This window comes from Atractosteus spatula, chromosome 13 (assembly GCF_055471065.1).
Source record: "Atractosteus spatula isolate fAtrSpa1 chromosome 13, fAtrSpa1.hap1, whole genome shotgun sequence".
NCBI classification, from domain to species: domain Eukaryota; kingdom Metazoa; phylum Chordata; class Actinopteri; order Semionotiformes; family Lepisosteidae; genus Atractosteus; species Atractosteus spatula.
Genome location: NC_142718.1, coordinates 19,858,669 through 19,884,498, shown reverse-complemented (window position 1 = coordinate 19,884,498; position 25,830 = coordinate 19,858,669). Strand labels below are relative to the sequence as shown.

Here is a 25,830-nt window from a genome sequence, read left to right as displayed (position 1 = left end):
ATCACAGTGACTCTTACCATAACTGTTTTTATTAATATAGATGCACAAGTCATGATGGGATATCTCTTTCTGAAATGTTGTATTTATCAATTGTAATCATTCATGGCAGTGCAAAAGAGCATAAGATAAATCTTTCGATCTTTTAGTTATTATACACACTTGAGATGATGGTACATAATTTGTAGTCCGTTAAATCCAGTTTTTCCTTCTCTTACAAAATGTATTCAGGAAATCTCTGAATACACATACATTCAAGTTAAAGAAACCGCTTTGCACTGAAATCCCGAGAGCAAACTCCCTGTTTATACTGAGTTATCAAAATATTAAATTATAATGTAATTAAATTATAATTCGGTACCCGAATTCATCACATCATCAAACTTGAAAGACAAACCTTTACCCACTTACCACATCTCAGTTTATAATTTTCCCTCCGTACCACGAGAGGGCGCCATTAATCTTTCGACTAAAAACAATACAATTTGTTGGTGTTTTAAAATAAAACAACATTATAATGCCAAATGCTACGGTGCTAAATAAATAGTGAGGATATCAGAGAATTAATTAGTAAATTTAGTACAATTAATTTGTTTTTTATTACTGTTTTGCGTTTTATTTCTTCTACACATATGGTCCGAATACCTCTTGTAGAGTTAAGGAGGAAATGTTAGATGCTAATTCAGGAAGTGAAGACTCATGTGATTTTCAAGATGTCAACAATTCAGAGGTTACCGTGAGCAGTCTTGCCTAACATAGAACAACATAGAAGTTGAACTGTGTGTTTTAGATAGAACGTAAGTAGCCCATTTATGCAATTAAAATACGGGTATGTCCTTTATCATCTAATTTTTTATTAGCTAGTAAATGTGACGACTATAAAGGGGCATTAATTTCACGAGAATGTTACTGAAGTAAATGAAGACGAATGCGATGCGGGACTGATGTGATAAAGACGTGTGATATGACGTGGTACTGTATCTTCATAGTCAGTGCAAGTAAATATCCGATCGGAATTTTGTGCATAAAACAAATAACATGATCAGCGATTGGTTGTTAATTCTAGGAACCAATTTGAGTAGGTGACAGTGCCTTGCATAGTATGTTGATTGCTTCATGGCAGTGCTTGTGAGCTTCCGTAAATACGGAATACTGAAGCATTTTGTCTCACAAATGATGGAATAATGTAATTAAACGAAAACTCTTTGGTGAAACTTTTGCATTTTTTTAGCCCCCGGTACAGTTTTACTATTCTTGCACACAACGCAATAGCCTGATCACATGCGTGCATAAGTTTAGATGTACCTATACCGATTATATATTATGCAGTAGCCGGCATATACTGATTTTATTTGGTGCTTTGGTAGACTAACCCATATTAAGACTAATCAATAAAAGGATATATTGTGTTTAAAGGATCGCCATTCAAAAAGCAGGACAAAGCACGTGATTTTTTAAACTTTTTAAAATAAGAGGGATGCGACAACATAAAGTAAAATAAATTCAGAAGGCCTGTAGCCCTTGTGCAACTACAGTATAGTTCAACTGTACTTCTATTGTTAATTTGTTGTGAAGTTAATATTGGAAGTTTATTTGACTTGTTTTTCCCGGGTCTGAAAGTCTGCTCTTGACCAAACAGGCATTCATCTCATTCAAGATTAGTGAACAGTGAAAGAATGACACCAGTAGGAGTACAACTGAAACCAGAACAATGAAGACATTGAATTACAGGTAGTGGGTAAAAAAGGAAACACCTGGGTAAATGAGGGACATGTATAATGAAAGCAAGGGCTTCTGTCCATGTATGGCTGATGTACTCATTAAGTCAGCATCCCCTCAGCATGCTTAGGGTCATGTAGAAAAGCCCCGGTGCAATTACAGCTAGAATGATGGCAAGAGGAGTCCTAAGTGACTTGAAAAAGGTGTTGAAACACTTTTGGCAGGAACTTCAATGTCCAAGACAGCTCAACCTCCTTCATGAGCAATGTTGTCTGTGGTGTATGTCAGCATGAAACTTCAAGATTATCAATCAAAATGCATGGTAAAACAGGCAAACAGCAGCAGGTCATGTGACTGCAAATTGCTGTGCAGGCAGTTAGTTAAAACCAATCTGTCTCAAACTCCACAGTGCGGAATATCAATGTCAGGTTGCTGTGTGCAGACCACTTTGAAACACCTGGTAATAAAAGTGTTCCAAGTCCAGTGGTGTAAAGAGCACAGGTGACTACCAGCCAGTGCAGATGAATGTGTCAGATGATTTTTTTTACTATATTCTTCACAAATCGACCAATATGAATATATGCGTGACATTAACCTAAAAAACTCTACAGCCCTCAGTGCCTGATTCCAATAGTGAAGGTTTCTGGTGTTTCCATGGTTTGAGTTCCCTTAGTACCTCAAAAGACAAAGTCAGTGCTATTCACTACTTAATAGTATGGAGTGATCACTTCACTTCCTTTTCTTCTTGAAACTGTCTTTGAAAATAAAGACATCGCAGGTGTGGTCACTCAGTGGTCTAATGAACACAACACCATTATCTATATGTTAATGCCATAGCTTATGGGATATTCTGAAATGATGCCTAATGGAAAAATTCCATTCCTGCAGAATTCCAAACATTGGTAGACTCTATGCCATGAAACAGACAAGGATGTCCAACTCCCTTTTAAATGACTTTATACAGGTATTTCCATTTTTTTGTCCACTACATTCAAGTAATGTCAGAGCTGGAAGAAATGCAGGCTGGTGGTACATATCAATCTTGATGGTCCTGTGTTGTTCGTAATAAAATGCAAAATTTAGTGTTCCCACGGCATACATGGAAGCAAAATAAAAACATTACACTACTATTGAGAAATTACAAGAAATATTGATTTTGTTTTTAACTACTCAACTGACATTTTAACTGGTAGTTGGCACACCTGCTTGTTTTACTGTTTTGCCAATTTGTTGTTGTTGTGCCAGTTTGAGGAAAGACAAAGCCCTTAATAAAAATGCCATTTTTAATGTCCTTACTATCTGTAAATAGAGTTTTTCTTTATTTGTGTCTTGTTATAAAGTCAACCTAAAAATGGCATTTTTGATTAAGAAAGATTTCTCAATTGTATCCTTGCAGTTTTCTATAAGCGAGTCTATATGTCAGACAGATGTTCTAGCAATTAATTGCTTTTAAATCCAGCCTGATTTATTTATCTTCTATAAAGTAGTAACAGATTGAAGTCTCACCACAGGGTATACTTAAGCATTACAGTACAATGATGTGCACTGGGAAGCAGAGTCTGTACTGAAAGAGTTTGTTTTAGAAAAATGGTCCTGTGAGATTATTTTGTTGCCCACTGTTGCCATTAATAGAACAATAGAATCATGTTAAATGAGATTATGAAGTAAAATGTGTTTATCTTTGATAAAAGGCATCCAGTTTCACTAATGTTGCCTTTGATGCAGAGCAGTTAATTAAATCAGCATTTTCAGGGGAAACAAGATTATTTAATTTTAGAAGATTGACTAGCTGTAGGTAATGCAGTCCAATGTTTGTCTGTTCTTGGATTTCAGGATAGCTCTTATAAGATCAGTTTGTACCACAGTGAGACCTGAATTATTCTTTTTCATTTTTAACTGAAACAATTTCTTGCTTTTAAGCCTTACATGGTCTGGAAAAGCATTAAATGAGAAATGCTCACATAAATGTAAAACCTGCAATTTAAGTATGGATTTGTTACACTGCAAAAGTAGTTTATGCTTTATGTCTCTTTTTAGTGTACTAAGAATGGATAGTAGCAAGTTCCTTGCTTACAGCATGAGAATTACTTTTTAAATATACAGTGCCTTGCAAAAGTATTCAGACCCTTGACCAATTCTCTCATTTTACTGATTTACAAATCTTACATTGAAATTTAGTTCTCTGTGATATTTTTACTCCTAAGCACTGAAACTCAAAATTATTTTAATGTGACATTGTTTCATGTTAGAAAATATTCTTAAGAAAAATAAAAAACTGAAATATGCTGTTTGCATGAGTATTCAATCCCCACCTTTTAATATTTGGTAAAGCCACCTTTTGCAGCAATAACAGTTTTAAGTCTTTTGGGGGTAAGTATGCACCAGCTTTGCACACTGTTCAGGAGTGCTTTTGGCACTTTTTGTGCTCCAGGTTGTTCAGGTTAGTCGGATGACGCTTGTGCACCACAATTTTCAAATAGTGCTACAGATTCTCAATTGGATTGAGATCAGGGCTTTGGCTGGGCCGTTCACCTTTTAGGGCCATTGATCAGGGCCATTCTGGGCCATTAGACAGGACATTCACCTTTTTGTTCTTGAGCCACTCCAATGTTACTTTGGCCTTGTATTTGGGATCATTGTCCTGCTGAAAGATGAACTTTCTCCCAAGCTTCAGTTTTTTAGCAGGCTGAAAAAGGTTCTCTTGCAGTATTTCCCTGTATTTTGTACCATCCATTCTTCCTTCCATTTTAACAAGATGCCCAGTCCCTGTTGAGGAAAAGCAGCCATGATGCTACCACCACCAAACTTCACTGTAAGTTTGGTGTTTTTTGAGGTGTGGGCAGTGTTAGGCTTGCGCCACACATATCACTTTATATTTTGGCTAAAAAGCTTTATCTTGGTCTCATCTGACTACAAATCTTGTCAAGTGGGTCACTATAATGCCATTTGGCAAACTCCAGATGTGCTTTCACATGGTTCTTCTTCAGTAATGGCTTCTTTTGTGCCACCCTCCTATACAGGCCAGTGTTATGCAGGGCTCTTGATATCATTGACTGGTACACCTTTACTCCGCTCTCAGCTACTGAACTCTGTAGCTCCTTCAAAGTGATCGTTGGCCTCTCTGTGGCTCCTCTCACAAGTCTTTTTGTTCGCGCAGAGAGTTTTAAGGGACAACCTTTTCTAGGCAGTGTCTGGGTGGTTAATATAGCTTCCACTTCCTGATTATTGAACCAGCAGTGCCCACTGGGACATCCAAACACTTGGATATTGTTTTGTATCCTTTTCCTTATTCATGCATTTGTTTTACTCAATCTCAAACTTTCTATGGAATGCTCTTTAGTCTTCATTTTCACAACACAGAGATTGAATACTTATGCAAACAGCATATTTCAGTTTTTTATTTTTCTTGAGAATATTTTCTAACATACAGTAAAACAATGTCACCTTAAAATAATTAATTTTGAGTTTCAGTGCTTAGGAGTAAAAATATCACAGAGAACTAAATTTCTAGATTAAGATTAAGACTAAGATTTGTACATCAGTAAAATGAGAGAATTGGTCAAGGGTCTAAATACTTTTGCAAGGCACTGTATATGAAAATATGAAATAAATAATAAATAAAAACATTCCAGTTGAAGGTTTTTGGGAGTCTTTCTATCTGTTTAAAGGTTTCATAGATATGTTTGGAACTTGAGTTTCTGAATTGGTTATTATGCTGCAGAAGTTCAAGTAGGTAACTGTGTCAGCATGCGTAGGCTGCAAAGTAACAAGTAAAGGTTTATTCCACGCTGAAAAGAAAAAGGGCACAACATTTCCACTCTGGTACTGCAGAGTATACTGAAATAGCCCCTGGTACAAAATGGCTCTTTGTGTGCACCAGGTCAAATCAATTTGCCTTATTGCATTTACTTTAAAGTGAAACTGAATGATTGGACAGTTTTAATTTGAACTTAACTAAAGTTGTCAAAGGAGCTTCTCTTGAATTAAGTGTTGTACTTTTTTATCAGCATTATTTGTTGGATGTTTGCTCGTTATGCATAACCGTAACATTAGTTTTTTACAGGATAGGGTTGTTAGCCTTGTGCCCAACCTCCAACATGGAGGATCTGGCGCCCAACGTGGGACACAAACCCACTACCCTGAGATTGATTCTCATGTCCACCAACAGAGCTAGCTGGGGCTATCCATATGTGTTATGAAATGCAAATTTGCCTCACTGCTCAAACTGCATGCTGTGGGCTGTAAGTAGTGGAAGTCTCATTCTGATCAGTATCCTGCATCTTCTCTCTTATTCTCAGTACTTTTATTTCAGGGCTACGTAAGCAGGTTTAATTTTTCTACACTAATTAACATCGACAGAAAGAAATAGACTATATGAACGCGAAACCTTCGACTGTTCTTACTGTTTGTGTTGGTTAAAAAGTATTGTAACGTTAAAAGCATTAACTTTATCCTGTACCACTTTGGTGTCTCTTCCACAGCATGGCAGCACCCCAGTCCGGTGGATCAACATTAGTACATAGTCTGGCGAGCCTGTTGCGAAACAATGGTACTTTTAACTTCACTTCATATTTGACATGGAATCGCTATTTTAGTCTGTTGAAGTAGTGCTAATAAAGTACTGTGCTTTATTAAATATGGAGTAAAGTTCTCCTCATTTGTAATAGGCCTTTTTTTAAAGTTCTAAAGCTAAAAGGGTTAAGGCTGAGCTAGTAGTTTTGGTGCTGTGTGACTTCTGTATGTTTCATATGAAGGGGATTCTGTCCTGGATGGCACCAGTACCCTATCTCTGATGGCCAGCAGCCTCCAGCACCTCACTCGCCTGTTTGAACAATACCTGCTCTCCCGGACCCATCAACATGGCTTCCTAGCTCTGCCCTCCCACCCTGCAGACACAGCATCCCTCCTGCAGGTCCAGTTCCTCTTTGACATGCTGCAGAAGACCATCTCCCTCAAGGTAATGTGCTGGCTTTCTGAACTCTTCACTTTTTTCAGTTGTGAGCTTGCATGATATCCTTGAGTTGGCTCTGTTTGAGTATTCCGCTAGTCTCATCTTTGTAGTTAAATTAGGTTTTCATCCTACTTAAACTGCGTGTGTATTAATATTTATAAGTAAAGAATACAGAATAAATTTTACAAGTGAATTGCCTGCTTATTCTAGCAGAATCCCAAGTTATTTGTAACTCTATGGGAGGTAAGAGATGTGCTGTCAAAATTCTGGTCTCCCTGATATCTCAACATTTATTGCATAACACAAACTATGAGAAAACCTGTTAGTGCTTTCAAAAGTCCAAAATATCTAAAGATTATATAAAATTGTATATATGATGTGTAAAAAGTTTTATTAAATATTCCCAGCCATTTTGTGTAAAATATTATAACCAGATATACTTGCAAACAGAGCACATTCTTTGATATACAGTAGATGCCTGATATATGATGAGTCAATGTCACACTTCTTTAGTCTGTAAGAAGAAGTGGCTCTTGAGCTGTCTCTTTCTATCTGCCTCATTGACAACTTATATTCCTGACATAGTAATGACATAGCTCTATACAGTACTGGGCAGTTTTATTTGCAAAGGAAGTCATGACCGTAGAGAGTGCAGAAGTGATAGCATGATCTTTTTTGAGGTACTGTATAGCTCAGAAAACTATCTGCCAATTCTGTGCATGACTGTAAAAGGAATTAATAGCAGGTGTGTGGGAAATTTCAAAGACACTGGCAAAGGTAGATATAACATTGGAATAATTTTAAGATTTAAAGACTTAAAGATTTAAAGATTTAAATTTAAAGACTTGTGCTTTTAAAAATGCAAATAAAATGTCTTGAACTTCATCACATAGAAGATATATGTTCAGCATTGGACTACCTCAATTTTGTTTCACATTAACAAAACAAAAGATACTTTTCACATTAGTACATTTTATACTCTGTCACTTTTGACTTTCCACCCAAGAAAGAGTATGAAAATGTATTATGACAGACATGATGGATTTCCACATGTCAAGAACACTAATTTCCAGTTGATTCACACAACAGAAGGGCTCATATGTGGCCAGCAGAGGGGGCAGTTGGTTTGGAAAAAAAATCTGTAAAGCTTAAAGTATTTTTTAAATACAACAAATATCTACTGTTATGATTTATCCTGCATATTTTTTTACAATGGGGTCATGTAGAGTATCAAATCTTGTAAGTCCTACTAACAGAACAAAAAAGGAAGGGGAGAAAGCTCATGTGGGTGGCAAGAAAATTAAACATTAGATAAAGTAAAAATATATATTATTGTCTCTTATGATAATATAGTTGAATGTTTTCAGGTATGTATTGTTAATTTGGAGATTTTCAGCAATACATGTAGGAGTGCATCCTATATAGGGCTTTTTTATTTAAAAAATATAATTGACTATAAGTTGTTGTATTAAGAAACCGTTTATTGACTTTGTGAGATAGATTGAACTGAGTGTCCGATTTTAATTTGCAAGTGCTTTGGAAGGTGTTTGCAGTTAGATGGAATAATATAATTTTAAAGTTAAATGTGCTCTTAATTTGTCAGTTGAGTTTTAGATGGCTTCAAAATGTTACAATACTGACTCAAGACAGACTTCTAGGGGAAATTTGTAGGAATGATTTGATTATTAAACTTAATTAGAATCAGTTAGTGAATTTTGGATTTGAGTGTTAGTGTTAAATTTTCTGGTTACTGGATTGACTTCATGTACCATGCACAGTTCAACAGTTTGTTGTTTGTGAACGGAGGTTGTGCCTGGCATCGATGTTTTTTGCCTTTTAAATTTGAGTTTTCTGTTCTTATTATTTCTGTATAGTTATTAAATGTTTTCTACATCTTTTTTTTCTAATGCAGCTGTTTAACCCTCCTGGTTCAAGGCTGCAGTCAGCTGTGAAAATCTTCCCTTTCAAGTCTCTCAGATACCTAGAGGTAAAGTATCTAAACTTGGTTGAACTCCCAGACAATTCTAAAATAGGACTTAATAAATCTAAATGAATGTGTATAATCCATATATAAACCAGATTTTGCTGAATGCTTTCATTATACAATGTGGGTTATTCATAAAACCTACTGTGGTGATAAAGGCTCATGCTTTCTTATTGTGTGTTTTGTCTGATATATAAACGGGGTTTACTGGAATGGTAGGGAATTTGCCTTGATGGAATTTAAGTATACTGAATATGGTTAATAGAAAAATGATAATGGTAAATGTCTTTTACCAGCATGGAAAAAGACATACTCAAGTGCTGGAGGTAACAGTATAGGCTTGTCAGGGGGAAATTTGTATTACCTGTATATCCATCCGTGCATTGTCCATTGAAACCGCTTCTGTCACTTCAGGGTCATGGGGGGATCTGAGCCTGTCCCGGCAAGCAACAGGCTCAAAGCAGGTTATACCCTGCGATGTGTTTGTGTCTGTGTGTTTGCCCTGCCAGACACACAGGCACACACACATTAACACCTTTGGCTAATTTTTCCAGAAGCCACTTAACCTATCAGAATGTTTTTGGACTTTGTGAGAAAACCGAACACCAGAAAGGAACTCACACAAACGCGGGAAGAACATACAAACTCCACATAGATAGCACCCCAGGTTAGGAATTGAACCCAGGACCTCAGAGCTGTGAGACAGCAGTTCTAACCACTGCTCCATCGTGCTACCATATTACATGTGTATGTAAACAAACAAATTTATGGTCGCCGAAATTTCTTCTTTGCAAACATTGAGCAAGGATAAATATGGAGTCTTGATTATAATTAAATTTAACGAGTTAAATGTTGAGTAGTGACCATCTCAGCAATGATCATGCCAAATGTGTTTTCTCTTTTATTTTTGTATTTATATCTTGGCCACTTCCATTAATTATGTTAATAATGATGAATACAGCCCATATTCAAGGTTTTTCACAAAATATGCAATACTTTGTGAACAACATAATATACAAATGAAAAGCTAAATTAAAAAGAGAAGCAGGAATACATAAGAAGCACATTGCCTGTTCAGAGTACAGTGAGAACGATACATTTAGTGATGTATAGTGTGTTTAGGTGAGGATTTGTTGATCCAGTAAAGAAATGATGTAATTGAGCAGAGCCGTAAATAGCAGTGTTGAAGAAATCAAAGGTGCAGTATCAGCCTATCTTGAAGAAACACGGTAAGGTGACGAGGGACTGAACTGTTCTGATCTCGGTGGATGAAGTGACCCTGGAGACAGGGGAACAAAAAAGATCACTCTGGTAGAGAAGGAGGAGCAAAAAAGTGAAGTAGGAGTACGTGGAAAGACTAAAAATCTAGTGTGACTGATGTTCCCAACCACCAGGCCAGTTTAAGGCAATTCATCAGTTTCTACTTCTATCACGAGCGGGCAGCTTGGAGATAATGTAATTAAAGCCATGCCAATCCCTGACTATCACTATAGACGGACGATTGCTTTGGCAGCTGCTGGTATACTTCCATCACATGCCCATACATGCATACAACAGATCTGCATAGTCATGCATCTTTGCATTTTTACTGCATTTGTACCAAGTTTAGGGTTTTTAGATGATTATGAATTATAGATTGTTTTGTTTAATTGTTGTATTGGATGTTACTTTTTTTAATAGCTTGAAAATAATGGTTTTATTTATATATTTATTCTTTATTTTATATATTTATATATATTTACAGATTTCTATTTTTTATACTGTAGCCTACCTTTATAGTTTTACAATAAATTACGTCCCAGTGTGTGGTCTGTGTGTGTTTTTTTTTTTGTTCCACACTGCTGACCCTTGATTGTTCTCCCTCCCCCGTTGGCCCACCATTACACCACTGTTCCGTATGACATCATGATCAATTAGCTACTCAGCCAATCAGAGTGCATCTTATTCACTATATAACATGGAGGTTTCCTGAAGGAAGGCCCTTTCGTTTGACTTCGGTCCCGCTTGGTTTTGCTTTGCTTCATTTCACTTTGGTTATCGCTTCGTTTCGCTTTTGCTTTGGCTTTGTTGGTTTGTTGTTTTGCTTTGTGTGTTTGTATTTTCGTATAGCTTCGGCTTTGTTGTTTTGTTGGTTTCTGTTAGTTTCTTTGTACTTTTGTTTGTTTGTGTGTTTATCCTTGTTTTGCCATAACCTTGCTCTAACGTGTTACATGTTCAACCTTTGTGTTTTTTTGTACCCCGTTCCTGTTGATTACTCTCGTTTTCCCTTATTTGTATTCCACGTTCACTTGTGTTTTGTGTGAACTTTTGTGTATAAGGTTAGTTTAGGTTGTTGGGTACACTTTACACACTTAGTTGATTTTGTATTAGTAACACTAGTCTAGTACGGGTGAGTGCCGTTTGTCTTGTATGGTTTTGGGTAGTCAGTGGAGGTTAGCTATGGTGTTGAAGACGCCGAAGACCGTGTGTTTCGGGTTTTCTTTTGTTGTCAGATTAGCTTTCCCTCACTTTCCTAGCCAGCTCCATTTTGTTTGTTATTTTGTTTTCTTTGGCACCACTCTAGTTCCTTACCCTGTGTGTTATTGTGTTTTACCAGTCACTTATTCAATTTAAAATAATCACTTATTTAGAATTGAATTATCCTAAATGTTACACCCCTGTACCCCTAGACACTTGGGGTCGTAACATTATGGATAATTCTTTTGGAAGCAGGAGGGTTCTGGTGAGGGACTAGGAATAAAGACATTTTATTGATTTAATTTCTAAGCATGAGACAAAGATTATGACGGGAAGAACACGTAGACAAAGTCTAGCTGTTTGTTACCCAAGCAATACTGTTTATTCTTGGGTGAAAATGGTACGCACAGCATATATTGTCTCAAACACTTCATCAGGTTGCATATTGCTGGCCACATTAGATGTGTTCAAGTTAGAACAAATTTGTCCTAAATTGAATAGTAGTATATGTTCTCGAGGCATGTTAAACTAAACACACATTTTAGAGTGTGGAAACAGAATTATCATTACTTTTTTAAATGAATAACCCTCATTATCTTCTGTTTAGGTGATCAATAATTTAAAGTGTTTGTTCTCTTGGTATATTAAAGTCACATGTTTTAGATGTGCACTATTAACTGCATATTATTTTACGCATCAAAGTATAGCCTTATCTTTCTGTGTTGGTACATATGCAGTCAAAGGCATATAAGTAAAATCAGCAAGTAATAAGTTAATAGATAACTGTTATTTATGTCTCAGTTGAAGCGTATCCCACCACACTGCCTCGAGGGGCTGAGGGCTGTCTACTCTCAACTTGAGGTGTTCATCTGCTCTAAAAGTCTGCATTCTGTGGAGGTAAGAACCCTTTCTTCTAGCAATTCAAATTACACAAGCAAATGTTTTTCAAAGCATAACATTTTTTGAAGATTACACCTAGATATTAAAAACTGTGACGAATGTTAATGTACAAGAAAATTGTTATTCTTAAGTAACTGTCAAAAGCAATTTCATACTCTTTAGTCACAGGTTAGTTTTCAATCAATATAAGTCCCATGAAAAATATTTTTTGGCAAGAAAAAAGTTCATGGAATAGAATTTTGCCAACATATTTTTAAAGAAATTAACTATTTTAGTTACATTCTCAAACTGCAGTAAGTTGAAGATTTCATTAAAAAATGAAACCTAGGTCTGAAATAAAAATTCTAGAGGGCGTATATAAATATTTTTGAGGAATTATTTTCTTTGTACAATGCTATGAAAAAGTACATGAAAAGGTATGTTTTTCAACATCTTTGCATTTATGGATATGTGATCTTTATTTCAACAATATTGATAGATAAATGTGATCTTATTTAACAAATAACAATAAAAATTATTCTTTGCAATCATTTATTCAACAAAAAACGTCAGAAATGCAATTTTCTGCTGTGGAAAAAAGTACACTCCCTTGCTTCAATAGCTGGTGTTGCCCCCTTTGGCAGAAGTCACTTCTTGTAGGCGTTTCTTGTAATTGTCTTGTAATGATCAGTCTCCTACATCGACTTGAAGAGATTCTTGCCCACTCCTCCTTACAGAACTCCTTCGACTGTGTGATCTTTGAGGGCTTTCTTGCATGTACTGCCTGCTTCAAGTCCCCCCACAGCATTTCTATGGGGTTAAGATCTGGGCTTTGACTTGACCATTCCATAACCCTCCATTTCTTCTTTTTGAGCCATTCTTCTTTTTGAGGCAAGACGTGCCTGTAAATCCTTTGCTGTTATCTTGGGGTTCTTGGAGACTTCCTGCAGCATCTTTCGGTTTATATAAGGCAGTGCCCTTACTTTTCCTTAAGTTACTCTCTAATGATGTTCTAATCATTTGGACCTGTTTTGGTGCACCTAATTCTAATTTTAGGCATTTGATGCAATGATAAAGTTAGGGGTGTACTAACTTTTTCCACACAAGGAAATTGCATTTATGTTGATTTACAGCTATATAAGTGTAAGCAATTTTTTTTATTATTATTTTCGGAAGGAGGTAAAATTGAGATGCCTGAGGATGTTCCAATCATGAGACGGTTCGCCTCATGGGGGAGTTCCTTACTGCTGATCAGAAGAGAGATAGTGGATACCACTTCCTTTTGGTAGTTAGTGGTAGAATCCTGTGGGAGAGGACGTTACGCCGAAATGTTGGTTAGTTGTCTGGAGGCTTCATTGATATATAGGTCTTTTTGCCACACCACAACGGTGCCACCTTTGGTTTGATAACCACTGGTTTGATAACAGTGTCATCTCTATTGCGGAGCGATTGGAGTGCCTGAATTTCTGTGTTTTCTGGGTATGGAAAGGGTCTTGGGAGTTTGATTGTTGCATTGATTAATCTACTGACGGAAAATGGCCAGATGGGGGAGTCCAACAGCTCGGTTTAGGACTGATTTTGTTAATGGCATCAATAACTGGGTTATCAGCTGCCAGTGAAGAGGAGTTATCAGTAAAATGTGCTCTGAGCCTCTTTATTCATGTGCAGGTTATGACTTCACACCTCTCTCAACTTCACACCACCTGAGTGTCTATACAGCTTCTCTCCTGCTCCTACATTCTCTCCACTCCTGGCTTTTGTTCTCTCATGCTTTATCAACTACCAGTTTTCCTCTTATATCTCGCACCTGAAAAAGGCTCCACGGCCGAAATTTTGTTTCTTTTTTTCCTCTTTATAGCATGGAATAAACCTTTACTTGTTCCTTTGCTGACTTCTATTGTTATCTGCTGACTTACTCCACATCACCAACATTATTTGTAACTCCTACTTATGCTTCTCTGAATTCAACCCCTTCTGTTTCTGCCAATTTGTGCTCTTCTCATTCATTCACTCCTTCTCTCTTCCTGGCCATCATTCCTCACCAGGTTGTAGGAGGGGCATCAAAGCCATATCTGCTTTAATTCCCTGGATGCAGTTTCGTTTTGTTACTTTATCTACATATACAGCTATTGTAACCTTTACTTCAGGTCATTCATCTCTCCCTAAATAACTGTTATATTTCTTGTACAACCATTGAACACACCATATATTTGATCACTACCTTGCTCCATAGTTGGGTCTTACGCCAAGACATCCATCCAATAATTGGAATACAATTAGTATCAGCAGACTAGAAGTCTGCCCTTCTTCTTCTACTTCCAAGGTCAGACACTTATGATACAGATCTACAGTATATCCATTTTGCTTTAACCTTCTGATATCATGGAAGATATTAAAAAGCAGTTAAACTGTTTTTATATAACAGTTACATTATATTTGATATGTAATCTGGTGTTACATACTGGGCATGGATACATTACAGGAGCTTTTAAAAGATCATAGAGTATTATAGTAGTTCTTGACTAAAATCACAAGTCCAGATATCTTTATAGAGTGATTTAAAGGTTTTAATACTGTAAATCAATAAATGCTATGAAAAAGGTGTATATTATTGCTCTTGACTTAAAGTCCCATAAGTTTCCAGCTTATAGTTTTGAAAGTACTTCTCAGACTTTCTGTGAACTATATATTTTACTAAAATGTGCTCAAATGAAATCTGTGCTATTTAACAAAAATAATTCAAACTGCTACCTTAGTAACAATAACAAAAAATACCTGAAGTATAGGCTTTTGGCTGAAATAGTTGTTGCTTCAACTTTCAAAACATAAAAGAAAACTATCTAGACTTAGTTATTTTTATGGGTACATAGTGATTAGCATTACTGTCTCCAGCTCTGTAGTCCTGGATTAAATTCCTAGGGTGAGGAAACTGTGAGGAGTTTCTGTGTTCTTCCCATGTTTATGTGGGTTTCCTCTGTGTCCTTTGGCTTCCTCCTATAGTCTTTAGAATTAGTGGTAGGTTTATTGGTTTCTGGGAAGACAGACCCTAAGCTATATGTGATAGACTGACCTGCTATGTTAATATCTGACACATTTATGTAATAAAACAAAGGTTGTTAAACAAAACCACAAATGTATTAAAATACATTGAAGTACAAAGGTGGAAGTTCTGTTTTACTATACTCGAAATAAATTATTCCAGGTTTACGTTTTAAATGATGCCCATTACAATTGATGTTGATTATTATCTGTCCTTAACAATTAAATTGTCATCTTTTTCATATATGTTAAGAATTAAATAACATGAATTTGTATGCTTTTCAAAATCTGAACAAAACTGCTTATATATGTTAAATGTAACATATATAAATGTATAAAATAAAAAAAAATAAACCCTATATTTTTTGTTGTTTCTCTTTCACTCCTGAGATTAGTTAGTCCTGAGTATTTGATGCATCAATGTTGTAGAGCTCTTGACTAGGTCATCATTGTAAATGAAAAATTGTCTCAATTTGTCTGTTTAAAACAGTATTATCCTAATAATGATTTTTAAACTGCTTCTGTTATTTTGTTTCACCACAGTTTGAAAAGTACAGTGCAGCTTAGTTTGATGCTGAGTATCAAGTAAAGAACTTTTCTTAACCTGTTCTTTTCCTTTTTTGACAGGAACTGATATCCTTGTGTGGAGGGGATCTTAGTACAGCATTATCTTGGCTTGAACTGCACACATTGAACTTCAGTTATAATTCCATAACATCTCTTGATGACTCCTTGGTAAGGTCCTTGAATTAAATATAGAATTTGTGTAGAACACAAATGTAGAATATAGTGTAAGTCCATTCAGCACATCAGCACACAATAACATTTAGGTTTTGGTTTGGCAAGGATGAACCTAGTAATATACACTGGTCTGTAACTTTCTCTTGTCTCTCTTTCAGTTTTTCGCTTCTATCTTTTTAATTTTGGATGTCCCCCTTTTAAGTACACCTCCTAGTATACATGAGCCGGTGGCCATCTACTGAAAATTACAGCCTAATAAATTGAGGAGCCAACATTTGTGGTCTCCTTAACAGACTAACCCTTGCAAACACGTCAGCATTCCCTTTATTTAATGTATTCAACTCTGCTGTTTTTTCTCAGAAAACAAAGACATTCTTGCGACTGAATGCACATGTGATGCATGTTTAGAGTGCAGAGTGTAGTCCTCCCTTGTGCCCGGTGCCAGTTACAATGTAGTTTACCCCTAATTAATATTGGAATTATAACAGTTACAATAATATCAGTCTGTTGAAACTTTACTTTTGTTTTCAAAATACATTGAATAAGGATGATTAGAATTTGAAATAAGGTTAGCTGGACATATGAAAACTGTACATTCTAATCTCACAGTTTGTGAAAGTGCAGAACTTTATTCCATAAGCATAATTTTGACTTATTTGTGGTTTCTTAATTTACAGACTTTGTTGAATGTTCTGAAGTCGCTTGACCTGAGCCATAATAAAATCCAGGACTGTGCTAAATATCTAATGGTAAGTATGAATACAGGTAGTACTAAGCTGAATGTTACTAAAACACAAACTAACATTTAAATTCACCTGCTCAGTCATTAAGGTACCGAACAGTACAGTGATCCATTCAGATGCTAACCTTTTCTACCACTTGGTTCACTGATTGAATTGCATTGTATTGAAATTAGCTGCCATTGCAGTGTGTGCTGTGTGTGTTTGTTTTTCACTTTTTGACTGTGAACCTTCATTGATTCAAAAAAATGTTTTATTTGGCGAATGTTGTACATCATTATTGGCTTTATTCCTGAAACATTTTCCTCTGTATTTTTTTTTCTAAGGAACAAAGTCAGTTATAAAACTTTCAACTTTTAACAATGTCTTCGTTGTAAGACCTAACACACTTTAAGCATTCATAGTTATCTTTCTTCTTCAATATCATGTGAAAAGCAATTGTACAATAACTGCCTGGGTGTTTGGTGTAATTGTGTAGTACGGTATATACAGTAACTGTGTCAGTATAGCAAAGCTTATTCTATTATGGAAAATTTTATGAAACCTTCTTACATGATATTTCTTCTTATCACCAAAATTGGAATTCTATTATCAGAATTTTGATTTTATCAAAATCAGAATTGTATTAAATTTTGTTAAAAAGCAAATGCAAATACAAAATATAATTCCCATCTCTTCTTTGCCCCAGCTTCGTATTGCAGTCATTATTAACTGCAATAATCATAATAATAATAATAATGGCAATAAACAAATCTTATTCGGAGTCGGATAAGGAACCTATGAATGTAAGACTTTATTTTCCTTACTTTCTCTTCTTCTCGAGTTACTGGCAACAGCAAAATACCTCCAGAGCATGCAGCTGCTTTACTGAAGAATTAGAGAAGTTGTCTCCAAAAGGCTTGAGTTTAAATTGGAGTACAAAGAACAACCTTCTAGCATTCTCGCTGGTTTTTGTGTTAAGAAGCCAGATTTATTTTCATTTGCTTACTTGTTTGAGTTTTGTCAAAAGTTTTGTTACCTTTTAGATAGTATTATAAACATTCTTATTGAAGCAAATTTGCTGTTGATTTTCCTTTTTCTTGTGCAGCCTCTTAGTGAGCTCGAACACTTGAATTTGGGCTACAACTTTCTCCAGAAAGTGCCAACACTTGGTCAGAGCTGGAGGGCCAAGCTTGTCACTCTCATACTCAGGAACAATGAACTGGAGACCATCGATGGTAAGAGTGTATCAGAAAGTCTCTAAAAATGTAAAGGTGTCTTTTTTACCAGAGAAGATTACTAATGTAATCCTTTGTCTGTGATTTAAGTTTGTGTTCTTGTGTACCGTTTCTGAAGCTCAGCTTTTAATTTATTAATGTGCCAGTGTCATTCTAACTGGGTGAGCACATCACTGTGTACACTGAACCACTGACTCCTTAGTTACAGCTGTAACTAGTTATTTTGTTGCCTATACCAATGAAATACATTATAGTATAGTAAATACATTTACAGTATAATATAGTCATTAAATATGGCAAGTGTATTTCTGAAATACTCATGATAAGAGAAAGGAACAAGTTAAAGGTTTATTCCATGCTGACAAGAGAAGAAGGGAAACGTTTCGGCTGTGGAGCCTTCTTCTGGTGTCACAAGCCGAAACATTGTGTTTCCTTTCTTCTCTTTCCAGAATGGAATAAACCTTTAAGTTGTTCCTTTGCAGGTTACACATGCTGACGCAGCTACCTACTTGAACTACATCATGATAATACTTGCACAATTATGACTCCTCCAAAGCTGAAGTTAGAGCACTTTCACATGTTGTTCATTGGCATGTTATTTGAATGGTGGTTCATCTGCCTCTTTTTCAGTTTAGGTCGAGTTCATTTCACACCAATACAATCGCACAGAACATGAGTTTAAAGAGAATTCACAATTATGTATTTAGATCACTTGCATCTTTGTGCATACCATTCTACTGACTTCACGCTGCACGTTTCCATCCTACTCTCTTCTTGTTTTTAGAGGTAATTGATAATTGTGTATACCATTAAAAATGTGTTGGATATAAACCTGTTCACTGTCAGCAGAAAGTAAAAATGATTTAATAAAAAGTATTAAAGGTGGCACAATGGTGCCTCTTCGTGGAGTCAGTTTGTGAGCAATATATTACATATAGAAGAAGCCTAGGTCCAAACCTAGGGAGGCATTGCAGTGCACTGTACTTTACTAATCACTAATCTTTTAACCAGAGGGAGGCATCTCTTTGACAGCCACATTATCACACCAGGGTGAATATCAAACCAATCAAACCAAGATCACTTGTAAAGGTGGTCTACATTCATTTGAAAGGAGGATTAGAATGTTTGTAGCTTTGCTTCCTTTCAGCGCTTTACAACTTAAAACCAAAGTGCAGTCTAGGTCACATGGAAACTATCTGCGCACACTGTGGAAGTGATGTACTTGAGTTTCAAGGACATGGCTTTGCAGCTTACATTCAGCACAGATCTTGTGAAACAAGGTACAGTATAACATTTAGACTTTTCTGATTAATTATTGTGACAGTTTTTAAGTGGTTAGTAACAGCTTAATTAGTCTGTTAAATACAAAAAATGTATATTGTTCTCACAATCACAGCAAGGTTTCACTTATTCTGGGCCAATCGAAAGTCTTCACCCCCTTCATATCCCATTTTGTTGAATTACAAATGTATGCACACGTTTTAAGGTGTATTGTATATTCTAATCAAAACTTGAATGCTTAAACTAAACATTTTTATGAGTGGATCAATCAAATGTTTCAGAAAATAAAAATAAAATGATTGTTTAAATATTCTCCCCCTTATCAGTACTTGATTGAAGCATCTTTGGCGGTAATTTCAGCTGAGTGTTTTTGGACAGGTGCAATTTTTATCTATTTCTTTGCAAACTTCCTTAAGCTCTTACAAATTGTGTGAGGATCTTTGATGGACAGCAATTGTCAAGTCTTGCCACAGATTTTCTGTCTAATTTTAATTAGGACTTTCACTGGACCACTCAAGGACATTCCCTTTCTTCTTAAGATACTCCAGTATACTGGGGTGGTATACTTGTATACTTAGGATACTTTTCCAGCACCCATATCACTCTGCACATCACAACTGGCAACCCACTGAAGCTAAGCAGGTGTGATGTGCAGAGTGATATGGGTGCTATGGTGAGACCTCCTGGGAAAAACTAAGGTTGCTGCTGGAAGAGGTGTTAGTAGGGCCAGCAGGGGGCGCTCACCCTGCGGTCCATGTGGGTCCTGATGCCCCAATATAGTGACGGGGACGCAATACTGTAAACAGGCGCCGTCCTTCGAATGAGATGTAAAACCAAGGTCCTGACTCTCTGTGGTCATTAAAAATCCCAGGGCGTTTACCGAAAAGAGTAGGGGTGTAACCCCAGCGTCCTGGCCAAATTTCCCATTGGCCCTTACCAATCATGGCCTCCTAATAATTCCCATCTATGAATTGGCTTCATTACTTTGCTCTCCTCCCCACTGGTGTTTGTGTTCTGGCGCACTATGGCTGCCATCGCATCATCCAGGATGCTGCACATTGATGGTGGTGGAGGGGAGTCCCCATTACATGTAAAGCGCTTTGAGCGGAGTGTCCAGAAAAGCACCATAATAAATGTAATTATATTTAATTATAAAGCAATGTAATTCCAAAGGCCAAGCGTCACTTCTATTTACATCAAACAACCAAACACAGTGTGAAAGTGTTGTTAAATTGTCTGATGAAGATTTCTTTATTAATAACTATATAGTTATTACTGTATTAATATTTATCCATCCATCATTTTTCTAATTGCTGTATCCAGTACAGGGAAGTAGGGTAGTCAGAGCCTATCCTGGCAAGAAACAGGCTCAAAGCAGGAAACACCCTGGACAGGATGCCAGTCCATCTCTGGGCAGACACAGGCCCATACACACACGCACTTGCAGCAAGTTTTCCCAGAAGCCAGTTGACCAGTTTTCCCAGAAGCCAGTTTACCTACCAGTATGTCTTTGGATTGCGGGAGGAAACCCATATGAATAGGGGGATAACGTACAGACTTCACGCGGCTAGAACCCCAGGAACTGAACCCAGGGGCCCAGCACTGCAAAGCACCAGTGCTAACCATTGTGCCACCGTGCTGTCCTGTATTCATATTTATAACATTTATATTTAGTAATTCAACTACCTTAGCTTGCACTCGGCCAGGAAGGTCTCATGCTTCCAGTCCCCTACTTTGCCTCTAATTCAAACAAATCTTTCTAATCTGTATCAAACCTCTGTTTCTTTTGGATAGACCTCAGGGAGGTATTTGTCAGTCACACTACTTCTTTTGGGATCAGCCATCAGATAACAAAATGACTGACATAACTTGTTTATTTTGGACAACCAAGAAATCCACTCAGCTGCTGGCAGTACTTAATTTGAACTTAAGGATGAAACATTGTAAAATAGGTTAGAGTTACCTTTTTGGCACTGTAAATATAGTGTTTTAAAGTATTAAATTAAATAGAGCTTTTTTTATGTTTCTCTTATGTTTATCTTAGTTCTCTGTGTGATGTACTTCTCTCCGTGAAGGTTTCATCTTAACTTGCTCATGCATTTTTTTAAAATTTAAACAGAAAAGTAAAAAAAAACCCCAACAACTTCTTTTTATATTTCTGAGGTAATTTTCATGTCTGCATCAAGGATAATTTAGACTGAGCGGCAAACTAAAATATGCATTATAGAATATTTTCCTAAATATTCAATGGGGGAAATCAGGAGATTTCATTCATGTGAAAATGAAATATTTTCTGTGTTCTCTTCTGCTGAAAATGAACAGAACCTTCATTGAAGGTTGATCTGACACTCTGTATTCAAGTGTATGGTGTAACTTGACCAATGGCAGGAATAACACAAAAACGATAGAAGATTAAACTAAGGGTCTACTATACAATGCAGTATATGTAAAAATAAAAAAAAACTTGAGTATACGAGTTTTGAGACAGGTGAGTTAAAAATGTTCGAGAATTTGTTACAGTGTGTAAAGTTAAAAATGTGATTTAATATGTCTTGATTTCAGACTGGTCATAGGCCACCAAATGTGTTACTTTGGAAAGGGTGTGACTTTCTATAGGCACTGTATGTGTGGAGAATTATGGTAGGGTGGGGGTCCAAAATAGGTCTATTTTGAACACATCTTTGTCCAGAATAGTTGGTCATTTAGCCCAGAAATCACAGACTAACCATTTGTCCCATAGGAACTTGACTACTGAAATTTTCTTTAAAATCAAAATTTATTAAGTTAACAGGAGATTGTTTTCATGTGGAATAACTCTATACTTATGGGTTATTTTGGGTGCTGGGTTTCTGACTTTAATGTACTGTGACTAAGGTATTTGAGCCAAAAATGTGTTTTTTTTATTTGTACAGTAAAAATCTTCCATGTGTCCTATGAGAAATGTATTGTTCGTATTCCTGTTCCTACAAATGACCATGAAAGTTAAATACCTTATAGTGTGTATATATAATCATTGTTACATTGACATAAATTACATAATGTTTGTTTAGGAGTGGAGCATCTTTCCTCTCTTCAGCACCTTGACCTGGCTTACAACCTCCTTATGGAACATTCCCAACTTGCTCCTCTGTCCCAGCTCCACTGCCTCAGCACGGTGAGCAGAATTACTGTTTTCTAGGGACAATTGGGCCCATACCTGCTTGTTTTTCTGCTGTTTTTTGTCTAAATGTGTGGAAGTAGAAGCAGAAATTAATGACGCATCTTTGCATGCAATGTTATATAAGCATTTAAGGTACATTTGTATTTCTTCCCCCTCGTGCTTAAGATAAACAGCTCTGGAAATTTGTTGACAGCATCTTGGGGCTACCTTTGAGTTCCAGTAACAAAGCATGTTTTTTTTTTTTTGTGCTATGCACTTCACTTTGCTTATTTAAGAAACAAAACCACATAATGCATGACAGATGTTCTGTCATCTCTCATATATCCAAGTTTGAAAAAATACTTACGTTATTCTAAAACAAAGACAAAAGCTTTCTGATTCCTGAGTGGTGGAAACTATGTAGAAGTGCATTTAACACTGAGAACAGAAGGTACTTCTTTACCCAAAGGGTGATGGGAATATGGAGCAAGCTGCCCAGCCATGTTGTTGAAGCCAATACCCTGGCTTCTTTCACAAAACAGCTGGATGAGATCCTTGGATTAATTATCTACTAACTACCAAATAGATTAGTTGGACTAAATGGTCTCCTCTCATTTGTAACTATTGTTATGTTTTAAATTAAAATTAACTCCTTTAAGTGGCCTTTGTATATTTAATGCTCTGACAAATGTCACAGTATAGTCTGCAAATGACTAGAAAATATTCACGTCTTTTGAAGACTAACGAATATAACAAAAGAAAATATGTATTAAAAGTTACATGCCTATTAAATATGCTAATATTTAGAGCTATAGTTATGCTTGCTTGATTGCAAACAATTTCCTATGTTTCTAAGCCAAAGGTATTTTTTATATTTTCTACTGTGGTGTTAATTAAACATTTCATCGCTATTACAGCAGAAGAGAGCCTTGCTGTTCTATTGTGCAAAACATACCAAATAATTGTGTTCTTTTGACACCTTAGCTCCAGCTGGAGGGTAACCCATTATACTTTCAGCGAGCTCACCGTGTTTCTGTAATCAAGCATATTTCTCCAAAAGCTGCCTGTCTTAAAGTGAGTATATGATACCTCTGCATTCCAAGTGATTTCAGTCCAGCTTTTTCTCCATTATATCTGTTTTCAGTTCTTCTACTTCTTCTTAGTAAGAATAAAATGGCTCTGTAATAACTGGGCTATATTCAGTAGTTGCTAAGGACTGTGATTTAAACAAATTGCATGTCGTATAGATTTATCATCTGACTTACACTAGCCTTTTAGTCTTAAAATATTTGTAATGTTGTAATGTTTCTTATGTTGATTGTAACAGTCAGTGATTCCCCTTCCCTCCCCACAATCACGGCACTCACTTAAGCTAAGAGTGCCTTTCAGTAGCCAGATATCATAGTAGGTATTAATTCAGGGGGTTGGGTAACTAGGTAAGCGTACATCCATTGATTTGAATTACAATGAATTGCTTGTAATATTTTGAATTTCATTTTTCAGCTCAAGCTAGATGGTTGCCTTCTGTCAGCCAGTGAATTAGCAGTGAGTATTTTTATTTTTTGTCTAAACTGAATTAATTGTTGACTAGTGTATGTCTTTATGCTACTGTAGTGAAATTGCAGAGAAATAATATTTCTATTATTTCAGTTGCTTTACTATTTACACTATTTACTGTATATTTCACTCTTTAACTGGTGGAATTGATCTTTTCAAAGGTCCTACCAAAACCAGGCCAGTTGATTGGACAAATTGTGCAAAACACCCCTCAGGAAGTGATCTTATCAGAGCGAGGTACCCAGGATGTGTCCAGTGGAGGGGGAGAGTTGAGTGACAGTCTGTCCTTAAGTGAATCTGGAGCAGCACGACTTTGTCGAAAGAAATCAAAGGTAGGGGTGATGGTGATGTCGCTTCTTTGGTCATTTAGTTAATTTTAAAAAGTTTAAAACAAAAACAAAATTAAAAAAAAACAGTGTTTCCAGTTTTTTTTACAGGTGTTGTGTTTTTTCTGTTGGCTAAAATCTTCATTGTGATTACGTTTTCAGTATTTTTTCTGTAAAATACATTTTACATTCTGCATTTCTTTCTACATTTTTTTTCAACCAAAAGCAATTTAGAAGAAAGTGTTCTCTGTCATTTTTCTTGCTTTGTAATACATGTCACAAAGGATTGACCTAATGTTTTGATAGAGCATTTAAGAAAGCTAATTCTATAACAGTTAAGTATTCAGATGGCATTGGTGTTTTTTTCATATTTCACATTTTCTTTCAGAGTAAGATCAAAGTGAGAAGAGCCAGCATTTCTGAGCCCAGTGACACAGACTATGAATCTAGGGCCCAGAATGCCTCACTTGGTAAGATGTGGTGTAAGCTCTTCATAATACTCCAGCAATCAAATAGTTCATGTAACTTGGTGGTTAAAATGTTCATGAAAGATAACTATGAAAAAGGTGACTAAAATATTACTGATGCTAGTAAGAACATTTTACACTGTATTATCACAGTGAATGTCTTAGCAGTGAACCCACAAGGTGAATAACTAACCACTACATGGTGAAATATGAAGGATAGGTTAAACTTTGCTTTTTTATTTAGTTTGATTACAGATTTGAGGAAAGATTGCAGATTTTCTAATACATTTCTTTTGAGCAAATGCAGTGTATGAATAAATTGTAAAACATAAGAAATTATGATGCTACAAAATAAGTACTCCTGTCTACGACATCTGGAATGGTGAAATGTAGATTTTTGTACCACAGACATTGTGTTACCTCATCAGAAGGCGATAGAAAGAATGGACAGCTTCCGGCACCAGCTGGGTGAAGACTGGCTGCAGTACAAACATCACCTGGAAGGCACACAAGTGATACAAGCAGATATGGGATCAGACGTTCCCAAGCCAAGCCCACTAGCTAACATGACAGTGGATCAAAATCCAAGAGCTCCACACCAGATAGTGGACAACCCCAAAATAGGATCACAGGGCCCACAAGTGAAGAGTCTGATTGGCCCTCTCTTAACGTCTGAGCCTAAAGAAGAAATGTCTGAAGTAGAAGATACAGAATCTACCCTTCAGTGGACTGGACACAGCCAGGAAGGCACTGAATCAGTTTTGGAATGGAGTGAGCCTACTCTTGAGGTATCTACCCAAGACTTGGAGAGTGAGGGCCCAGAAGAAGGGAAAGAAAAACTGGAGGAAGAGGAAGAGGATTTAGAAGGTAAGCAGAATCATATTTGTAATTGAATAAGCCACTATAATCTCCAAAACAAAAAGTCTAGCTAAAAAGTAATATCTTATAAGATTATTTCTGAAATTAAAATGTTCAAGATAATTGGATAATCTAGCTGCAATGTAATTGTTCTTTATAGTCCACAGCATTACAATACTTCAATTTTACCATCTTGCAGTCTGTCTGCTAAACATTTAAACTTCCCTACTCACAGTGCCTGCCACTACCTTTGAGGAAGGGCAATTTTTATTATTCTGTAATGTATCTTAAAGAAATATTCCCAGAGCAACAAAGCAACAGAAGGCGCCTGCACACCTCTTGTACATTTTGCTTGTTTGGATAGCTATTTTTTGTACTGCCTGATTCACAGGATTCTGTGTCCTTTCCAAGTTTTTAGAGTACAGCAGAATCATGCAGCTGTGCATATAGAGGGTGAAGCACTGTAAACTGATAGTCA

At 36.3% G+C, this 25,830-nt stretch overlaps 1 protein-coding gene across 3 annotated transcripts in view; it reads left to right on the top strand.

Annotated features, from left to right (window-relative positions):
* Nucleotides 1-688: 688 nt before the first annotated feature.
* The window catches only part of stk11ip (serine/threonine kinase 11 interacting protein), a 50,445-nt gene continuing 25,303 nt past the window's right edge, over nucleotides 689-25,830 (top strand). Inside the window, exons 1-15 of one of the 3 annotated variants that reach the window (XM_088930316.1) lie at nucleotides 715-794; nucleotides 1,637-1,728; nucleotides 6,198-6,265; nucleotides 6,471-6,673; nucleotides 8,580-8,654; nucleotides 11,910-12,005; nucleotides 15,654-15,761; nucleotides 16,445-16,516; nucleotides 17,595-17,724; nucleotides 22,056-22,159; nucleotides 23,129-23,218; nucleotides 23,648-23,689; nucleotides 23,863-24,033; nucleotides 24,416-24,497; nucleotides 24,903-25,361. In XM_088930316.1, the coding sequence (XP_088786442.1) occupies nucleotides 1,709-1,728; nucleotides 6,198-6,265; nucleotides 6,471-6,673; nucleotides 8,580-8,654; nucleotides 11,910-12,005; nucleotides 15,654-15,761; nucleotides 16,445-16,516; nucleotides 17,595-17,724; nucleotides 22,056-22,159; nucleotides 23,129-23,218; nucleotides 23,648-23,689; nucleotides 23,863-24,033; nucleotides 24,416-24,497; nucleotides 24,903-25,361 (1,720 nt within the window). In that variant the 5' untranslated portion in view covers nucleotides 715-794; nucleotides 1,637-1,708. Of the gene's footprint in view, nucleotides 795-1,636; nucleotides 1,729-2,604; nucleotides 2,681-6,197; nucleotides 6,266-6,470; nucleotides 6,674-8,579; nucleotides 8,655-11,909; nucleotides 12,006-15,653; nucleotides 15,762-16,444; nucleotides 16,517-17,594; nucleotides 17,725-22,055; nucleotides 22,160-23,128; nucleotides 23,219-23,647; nucleotides 23,690-23,862; nucleotides 24,034-24,415; nucleotides 24,498-24,902; nucleotides 25,362-25,830 lie in introns of those variants that run through there. The other 2 variants (XM_088930318.1, XM_088930317.1) reach the window with 2 other exon arrangements.